This window comes from Sinocyclocheilus rhinocerous, unplaced genomic scaffold (genome assembly GCF_001515625.1).
Source record: "Sinocyclocheilus rhinocerous isolate Xijiao unplaced genomic scaffold, SAMN03320098_v1.1 scaffold166, whole genome shotgun sequence".
NCBI classification, from domain to species: domain Eukaryota; kingdom Metazoa; phylum Chordata; class Actinopteri; order Cypriniformes; family Cyprinidae; genus Sinocyclocheilus; species Sinocyclocheilus rhinocerous.
The window spans coordinates 257,824-267,827 of record NW_015633186.1 but is presented as its reverse complement, the minus strand read 5'-3'; the positions used below and the strand labels follow the sequence as shown (position 1 = coordinate 267,827).

Here is a 10,004-nt window from a genome sequence, read left to right as displayed (position 1 = left end):
TGCGCAAAACTCCGCATTTGAACAGTCAATAGCAAATGCTTAAACTAATAACAAAACATACTTACAGTCGCTGATTCAGAAGCGCCAGATTGTCATAGCAAAGTCGGAATTGACACTTTTTTAAATAGCCTTTGTGCACAGCCAGCCTTGTACTCTCCTAGGTTCACAAAACTGTCGTCCGTAAAATGCGTTGCACAAATTCGAACATCTGGGTTGTGCTGTTCTGTTGTAAATAAATCTTAACCAATGATTCCTAATTGCATCTACTTCCGGAAGGCCACACAGCGTCTCCCTGACATGCTGCATCAACACTACTGCTGTTCCTGAAGCCACGCGTTCTTTCTTTGCGTGCACATTTGGGCGGTGTTATGCAAATCTTCCCACATAGTGAGGTAGATATGTGGGGGCGTGTTAGAACGAGCCGTTGTAGGTAGGTGTGGCTGACTCTTAACTTTTATAAAGAATATCTCTTTGGATTTGAGACTTTAGTCTTTGCAACTTTACAGATCTTCTTTATGCACCAAGAGCTTGTAACACTCCAAAGAGAAAGGAAAAATTGAAATCGCATCCTATGACCCCTTTAAGATTATGAACTGCTTTTGAAGATCAGCAAATAGTACAGTAGATGGCAGTGTGAGTTCACCTGAAGATTTTCTGAGAATTCATCTGCAGTTTCAGTAAGCGTTGGAAGATTGGCCAACCTTTTGCGCTGTTACCTTTTATTCAATATATATAATATACTTATGTTGTAATTTAAACAGGTATTTCTATAAAATGACACCAGACTGTCAGAAAATTAAGAGGATGGAACCAAGGATATAACTTGAGGGTGTATATACTGTATATATAATATCATGTTGTACAAGGGTGAAATATTTCAAACTGAGAGAGAGCGAGAGAGAGAGCGAGAGAGAGAGAGAGAGAGAGAGAGAGAGAGAGAAACATGCAACTAAAGACGCTCCCAGAAATATTCAGTTTCAGTAACTGAATAGGCTGCAAACTAATACGATTTCTGTTTATAAATTGCGAATTACTATTTGATCCACTATATTAAGACTAATACAGAAGATGAGTAGAACTACAGAGATACACACGTGCTGAACATAAATTTACGTGGAATGGAGAAAGACTAGTTATCTGTGGTCGTCATACTGACTGGAAAGTCAGGTCTAGGAGAGGACATGCTTAGATTTAAATACAAAAACACCTTCACACCCAAATCCCTCCTGTTGTAGTCTTATCCTAAATTTAAAACCAGCGGAACAAGAACATCTACCTGACATCCATGTGGACGCACACTCAGTTCTGTAAACCTGTGCTGTTAAATATCTGGCCAGGGTGTGGCGCAAGGTTCTATGTGCGGCTCTTGACCAATCAGATCGCTCCTGCTCCGGTTTTCATGCTTGTGGGTGTGGTTGCCGTGAAGACGCGGCGCTCCTGGCGACATCTTTCAGGAAATGAATTTAAAGAAATGAGAAATCCAGGAACTTGAACTGAAACGAGTCACGGCGGGTTGGACCGAAGAGTCGAAGAATAAACTCTCTTTAAGTTAGTTTGAATGTTGGGCACGCGGAGCAGAAGGAGATAACATGTTGATAAAGGAATTGTAAGTATTTTAGTATGATTTCACTGCGCTGAAGTTTGGATCCCGCGCTGAACTTGACTTACGGGCGCGTGTTTGGTAACTTTCACCGGCTGCTGCTTAACATATAATATTTATGTTGATTTTTGACTAATGAATTATGGATGTTTTTTTCGCCGTGTTAATTAGGTTATGTCAAATAATCTAAAATTTAATCTATAGTCCTGTTTCGGATTATATTATTTATATTCCAGGCAATCCACACCAGCAGTTATAATGAGTCATCAGTTTATTTGCTTTACAAAGTGAAAGAAAAGGGTGTACCTTTTTTGAAGTTACAAAACTGCTGAAGTTACAAACTGCAGGTAACGTTAGTATGAATGTGATTGTCACATGTTACCGTTTCGCCGGTCACGCGTCATAATGCACCGTTGTGTACGTCAGAGTGCACTTTGAGACTTATGTGCTGTAGTATACATATTAAGTGATTAAATAAAAAGTCCTATTATGACATTAATGTTCATATAACAAGCAAGCTGAATTCTACCTGAGCTAAATGAGCTGTAAAATATTACATTAGACGTCGCTATGTTGACGTTATGATGTCATTACCGCCATATTGGCTTTTTAATAATACTTGATGTTAACTGAATATGGCGATAAAGAACTTATAATTCGACAAGATTTCCAACGTCATGGAAAACCTGAGAATTATCAGGGGATTTAAAAAAACCAGGAGGGGTTACATTGTGAGAAATAATCCTGGTTTTAAAAGATTAGTATGCTTTTGTTCACTTTTTTGGTTAACTTTTTATTTTGTGGCGTTTGGTTGTAATAACATTTTCTGCAGATTCAATTATTTTCAGTATGCAGAAATCTACCTTTTTGTTAGCTTTGGTTTGTGACCAGATATTTTACCTAGAGCTGTAAAATATTACATTAGACGTCGCTATGTTGACGTTATGATGTCATTACCGCCATATTGGCTTTTTAATAATACTTGATGTTAACTGAATATGGCGATAAAGAACTTATAATTCGACAAGATTTCCAACGTCATGGAAAACCTGAGAATTATCAGGGGATTTAAAAAAACCAGGAGGGGTTACATTGTGAGAAATAATCCTGGTTTTAAAAGATTAGTATGCTTTTGTTCACTTTTTTGGTTAACTTTTTATTTTGTGGCGTTTGGTTGTAATAACATTTTCTGCAGATTCAATTATTTTCAGTATGCAGAAATCTACCTTTTTGTTAGCTTTGGTTTGTGACCAGATATTTTACCTATATATATATAGTATCTTATTCAAATTTGAGACCACTCAATAGAGTAAACTCATTATGAAACAATACTATCAGAACATTGCTGTTTCATGATCGCAAAGGTCAGGTTACTGAATAAAGCAACACCAGTTTTTAAAAACTAAAGTGCTCTGTTATTTATAAGATTAAGATTATTAGTGCAATTGTCTTCAGACGGTGAAAACAGGGCTTGTTGGCATTCCTAGAGGATACCAAGTTGTCAAGGAATTAAATGTGATTGAATGAATTAAAAGAGTTCAAAGGTTGCCTCATGTTATTTTTGCTGACTCAATGGCCTTTCTCTTTTGTTTTTCAGTCGAATCGTCCTGCCCATTTCTGTTGAAGAGGTATGTGCTTTTTACAGGTGTTTCTTTATGGGTTATATTTATTTTTAAAAAATCCATTTTAGTCTAACGTTAGTCATAATTTGAAAAGTCCATCTTGAGGCTCATGGATGTATTGTTGGCAGAATTCTTCTGTTACTCCGGTTTTCCAGACTCCGCCCAGTTTCTTCTGTTGGGCCGGACAGTTTAGACATTGAAATGATTAATTGAAACAAATAGTCTGAGGTTTGTGGGAAAGTGGCCTAGTTAACTGCAGGCCTGTATATAGCAGACAAGGACAGACTGTAATTAATTGTAACCTGAGACCGAGCTTATCAGACTTTATCAATGTACCATCTTTGCTACAGCTTACTTGGCCCTGTTGTAGTATTTGTTGATGTAGTCTGGTGTGTTTTTACCCTGCATATTTGGATGTCTTGTTCTGTATCTGTTGTGTTTGAATAAGAAATCATTTTTGAAGAAGTCAAATGTTCTTGTCTAAACGGCAGTAAAGGTTTGACATGTGTAGTTGCATTCCTTTCTGTTCACCTGCGCAAAAGACCATATAATACCGACTGACAGAGAATTGAGACCCAACCAGCTGAAACAGGAAGCACCTAAAGGATGTTACATTCTGGAAGCTGGTTTTGTAGATATACCGAGTGTAGATGTGGTCAGAGGTGCAGTCTGCATCACTCATTTCTGTATGAGAGTCAGTAATTTACACTGGTTTAATGATAATAAGTATAATTACGAAAAATGCACTGCACAGTATTTCAGTAGCTTAATATCAGCTATTCGCCGATATTTGAGTTTCTTTTAATCGGTATAATTGATGTTAGATATTTAATTGTGCATGTTTGTTTTTTCTATTTTTCTATTTAGCTTACCAATGCTATCATCTAACTCTCACTTAAAGTTAAACTTTACAAACTATTAATTTTATAACACTGTTAAATCTTTAACAAATCTCAAAATTAATATCCATTTTTTTCATACTGTGCATTATAATGTTGTGATGCCTCAATTCACTTGTAACATTAATGATTTAGTTGTTTTAATCTATTTAGACACATAGTAGCCTATAAATTTTAACATTTGCCATTTATCAATTATTAGTCATCATGTAAAAAATAATTATCGACTATAAACAGAACTTCAGTTTTTCATACTGTATATTATAATTTGAAGGTCTAAATTAATATGTAGTATTTAAAATGGATTGTTTAGTGTTTTATTTATTTATGTAAAAATTGTATGGATTTTTAACATTAACGGTTTTACGTCATAACATTACTTAAAATTATCGGTTTATTTTCACGGTGAGAATTTGAATAAAATGTTTTCAAATTTGTATCCAAAGTCTCCAAAACTGCTAAAATATTTTTCTACTCCTGCTGTTTATAGTATTGGGCAGAAGCTGGGCAGAGTTGGAGAACTAGAGATATGCACAAATTTCCTAGAAGCATTAGATGTCAGTTTCCCTCTTTTCTATCATCCGATTATAGGTTTTGAACACTTTCTCTATAATTTTGTCCGTTTGTTTATGGCACACCAGCCTGTATATGGCTGTTTGTTTATGTAGATGTTGAATCGGCTCTCAGCACTGTACGCAGCTATGACATGCAAATGCACTTGGCAGTATGCATTCACTTTCAGTGTGTTTTTGTTTGTCATTTAGAGGTGTTATACTGTAATTTCCATATGACCAAGTGAAGTTAACATTATTCTCTCATCCGCAGTACCAGGTGGGTCAGCTGTACTCGGTAGCCGAGGCCAGTAAGAATGAGACGGGTGGTGGAGAAGGGGTGGAGGTCCTGCAAAACGAGCCCTACGAGAAAGAGAATGGAGAGAAAGGACAGTACACACACAAGATCTACCACTTGCAGAGGTAATAATAATCATTAATTATTCATTATTCAGTAATGGTCTATATCGTAGGGCCATGGTATTATCATTTTTTGTAAGGGCCATCTCATGTGCTGTCTTGAAACATTGTCTGTATCTGACAGATATGTCTATATCTCTCTGTCTTATGCAGTAAAGTGCCAACTTTTGTACGATTACTGGCCCCTTCATCTGCCCTGAGTATCCATGAGAAGGCCTGGAATGCTTATCCTTACTGTCGCACAGGTACCAGCCACAACAGCACAGCTTTACTGAATATATTACAGCAACTGTACATTCATACATGACTGATCTATTAAACACAGAGCTCATAGGAATGATGAAATTCACAGCTGTGTTTTTCCTATTTTTCATGTGCTCACTACATCATTTATCACTCCAGTTCTTACGGTGAGTTTATGAGACACCTGTGTGTAATTAAAACTTATATTTATATTACTATTAATAATAATATTAATAATCAGCATTTTATTCTTCTATATCAGGTTTTATTCTTATATATACAATGCCTTTCATAAGTTGAACGTTTTGGAAGTCCAAAGGCTGCAGTGTTAAATCAGTGTTCAAAATACATGTGTGCTGCTTATTTTTGTGGAAACGTGGTACATTTTTTCAGAGTTCTTTGATGGAGAGAACATTAAAAAAATAGCATTAATTTAAAATAGAAATCCTTTGTAACATTATAAATGTCTTTACTGTGACTTTTGATCAATTTAACTAATTAAATTTAAAATTTAAAGAGACCCCAGATTTTGTCTGTGTATCAAATGTGTGTTGTGTGTGTATTTATAGAATGAGTACATGAAGGACAATTTTCTAGTTATGATTGAGACATGGCACAAGCCTGACCTCGGTGAACAGGACAATGTGAGTAGACAGCCAATGTTATGCAGATAGATGCACAGCATAATTTAATTACGCAACACCACAATAAGCAAAAAATCTAAATTGCAAGAAGCTGTGAGAATCTTGATCTTGTAAACTAACCATGTCCTTCTGTTTTTTTTTTTGTTTTTTTTTGTTGAAGGTCCATAAGCTTGACCCCGAACAGTGGAAGAAGGTTGAGGTGGTACACATTGACATTGCTGACAGGTCTCAGGTGGACACTAAGGTAAGGCAAACTGAGGTTTTACTTTAGATGTATGATCAGACTTTGAGACATGCTGACATTTTGATCATCTTCACAGGACTACAAACCAGACGAGGATCCAGCCACATTTAAATCACAGAAGACTGGTAGAGGGCCATTAGGACCTGACTGGAAGGTGTGTATGGTTTCATGCAGTGTTCATTTCGTTGACGAATAATTTTCGTCAACAACATTTTTTTCACTGACGACAACGAGACGATAACGAACTAAAACTCTTTTTGAATGACAAAAACTATGACGTAAATCTATTGACATTTTCGTCAACGAATAAAAACGAGACACAAATGTTAGGGAGGGACGATTTGGGAAGAGATTCATTCAGAATGAATCTGCTGCGTGGTTCTGAGGTTAGATGCGTATTGCGTACATACGAACCAGCGGGATATAAGCTAACATACACTTGCTGCACGTCGCATAAAACATTAAAAAATGTCAATATGTGGGAGTAAGAGAAGAGCAGACATATAGATAAATCTGACGACGCAAGAGAGAACTCAATTCGGTCCGGTTTTCTGAGCGCAGACACTGAAGCATACACACACAGAAAGCACATCTCACAGCGCGCAAGTACTCTTTCGCATGAACGGAGCATTACAGAAAATGATGTTGAATTGTCTGTTTTGACGAGTATTCACGTAAACGTATGATATTTAGTCGACTAAAACTAGACTAAAACAATTCAGATGACTAAAATATGACTAAAACTAAATGGCATTTTAGTCAAAAGACTATGACTAAAACTAAATCAAAATTTGCTGTCAAAATTAACACTGGTTTCATGAATTGTTTTTAGATAAATATTTCTAGTCATTTTTTTTTAAAATCACATTTGTTCCTGTGTATTACAGAAAGAACTTCCTCAGAAGAAGGACTGCCCTCATATGTGTGCCTATAAACTAGTCACTGTCAAGTTCAAGTGGTTTGGCCTGCAGAATAAAGTGGAGAACTTCATTCACAAGGTATAAATCTGTAAAATACCTCATGCTGTGTTTAGTGTGACTCACTTTTATATCAACAGAATGTCCGTTCTAACATCATAGAGGTGTGACTTAGAAAGATAAACAGTTAGTGTTTGTTCAGTTTATTAGAGAGTTTGTGTGTTTAATAGTCTGATTTTAATGTGGTGACTCATGAAACATTGTTTGTTTGGTTTTACTTCAGCAAGAGAAGCGTCTGTTCACCAACTTCCACAGGCAGCTCTTCTGCTGGTTAGACCGATGGATCCATCTGACCATGGAGGACATCCGCCGCATGGAGGAGGAGACACAGAAAGAACTCGATAATGTGAGTTCAGCAACGTTTTTAAACTCATTGAACACGGTGAAGAACACAGTTTACCAAAATGATCTATAATGCTCACAGGTTTTAAAATAAGATGCCGTACAGGCTTATCGGGAACTAAAACTAATATAAATAGTTTTTCACTGCAAAAAATGCTTTTTTGTTTCCAGCCCAGATATCTAAACATTCTTAAATCAAGAAGGATTTTCTAGACAAGTAAACATTTTTGTCTTGTTTTCAGAAAAAACTAGTCAAAATTGAGTTTTTGCTTAGAACAAGCAAAATAATCTGCCAATGGGGTAAGCAAAATAATCTTATTTCAAACAAAAAACAAGATTATTGTGCTTGTTTCAAGCAAAAACTCACTTAATTTTGACTTGTTTTTTTCTGAAAGCATTTTTTGCAGTGTTGTTAATTGAAATAAAGCTGAAATAAAATATAAATATTCTATGAAAAACTTAAAACTTTTGTATTACTATATTAATAGAAAAAACGAATAAATGACCAAATTAATACAACTTAAAAACTTAAATGAAAACTGAAAATATAGAAACTACTAAAATAACACTGATGCACTGAAGATCCTTGTTAATGATGCTATTCAACATTGGTCAGAGGAGATATTTAATCTGTATTTAATTTAAAGCTGCAGTCCGTAACTTTTTTTTGTGTTCAAAATTTATATAATAAACGAGTATACCATGAATCCATTTTCCAAACCGTGTTTTTGGCTTGTCCTGAATCACTACGGTACACCTATAATAAGTGTTTTATATTCGGACTATTTTATTTTAGACGGGTAGGTACCGCTGCGGAGTAGCCTGGTACCTGCGTGATTCGTCATCGACATAAACAGAGAGAAGTAGCTCCGGCTACAATGTTCTGCTGCAAGACGCACGCAGTTCTGTTTATTAACCGCTAGAGCGCCAAAAATTACGGACTGCAGCTTTAAGGATTCACCAATATTAAAGTTTTGTCTAATACCGATAAGATGATAATTATTTTAATGTTGTGAATAATTCATCAATAGAAGATATTAGAATTTATACGGTTTGTGCCTAAATAAATTCAAACACTTAGCTAAAATCAATCAATATGAGTGCTACAAGTGAATTTAAGCGGTATTGTGTAATGAAAAATAATATTAATTTTGAATTTTGCTAAAGATTACATTTAACAGCTTTAAGTTATTAATACAGTAGTAAAAGTAAAATGAGCATGCATAATTATTCCTATATTAATAATCCAATATTGACAAGTCTGAAATGGTCTTTTTTCTACTATAGATGCGAGAGAAGGATCCAGTGAAAGGGATGTCTGCCGCAGATGAATGAGATGCTGCAGCTGATACTGTGAGTACAGCTCAACTGATGCTTTATGTTTAAAATAACAGCTAAGCAGTTAATTTAATTATTATATATAAACTTTATTTTAATTATTATTTTCTTTATATGTTTTTCTTTATATTATCTTCTTTCTTTGTTTTTATGTTATTTAATTTTTTTTTCATATTTGTATTTTCAGATGTTGTATTGGATAGTATTGGAAGATGTCTCTGCTGCAGTATGATGGGCTGCTCTCTCTCTTCACTCCAGTAGTTTTTCTCTTTACTTCACATCTGCACCCAGGACATCCCATCCAGAGGTGTTTCTTACACTAATAAATAGCAACATGTTTTTTCAGCCCTTGTTTCTGCCCTATGTCTAACTTTTATTTTGAAAGTGTTTCATAAATATGTTTACCAACCTTTTTTTTTTTTTTTTACAAATTTGACCGACAGCAGCACTTGTTCAAATAACCCCTCACTACCTGTATCACCAGCATGTTTACATGTTTCTCTAACAGACGTTTCCTCCCTTGATGTATTTGCTGCAGGTGTTATTTTCTATTTGTACAAGATGAAGCTGCCTCATGACAAATCACCATGAGTTTATGGTATTAGCGTGTTGCAGCTGACCCATTGTTACTCATAAGCCACTTTTCTCAGGACTTTTTGTAGATCTGAAAGGACTAAATTCTACTCATGTGGTAATGCCAGGTTTACAGTCATGACCTAACAAACTTAGTTTAGTTCAGTTGAAGTTCCACACAGGATCTAGAGCGTTAAATATCATGTCATGTTGGGTTATAGATGTATTAGCACATGTTTTGGGCTATGCATTGTGCCTCTGTCATACGAGGTTTAATTATGAACTGTATTTCAGACATTTAAATGGTATTCTGCTGTTCTGTTCCACTTTCTCCTTAAGACTCTGTGTGTTTATTGGGCTCGGATACAGTGTATTACTCGTTTCATAATTATGCCTCATGACCTGATAATGACATTTAAAAGAATTTATATTAATGTCTGTAGTGTGTATTCATTCAGTGGTCTGTGGTGTGCAGAGATATTGAGAACTCATTTAGTAAATACAAAGTCTTTGCATTTTTTTTTCTCTCACATGGATAGGTTTTTGGTAAA

The 10,004-nt window shown here is 35.3% G+C and overlaps 1 protein-coding gene across 1 annotated transcript; it reads left to right on the top strand.

Annotated features, from left to right (window-relative positions):
• Nucleotides 1–1,426: 1,426 nt before the first annotated feature.
• Nucleotides 1,427–9,968, top strand: LOC107743636 (phosphatidylinositol transfer protein alpha isoform-like). Its single transcript, XM_016556978.1, has 12 exons — nt 1,427–1,606; nt 3,198–3,228; nt 4,947–5,095; nt 5,246–5,337; nt 5,495–5,502; nt 5,905–5,979; nt 6,140–6,223; nt 6,300–6,377; nt 7,111–7,221; nt 7,424–7,546; nt 8,830–8,895; nt 9,068–9,968. The coding sequence occupies exons 1-11, from the start codon at nt 1,590–1,592 to the stop codon at nt 8,875–8,877; spliced, it is 816 nt and encodes a 271-aa protein (XP_016412464.1). The 5' UTR covers nt 1,427–1,589; the 3' UTR covers nt 8,878–8,895; nt 9,068–9,968.
• Nucleotides 9,969–10,004: the final 36 nt, after the last annotated feature.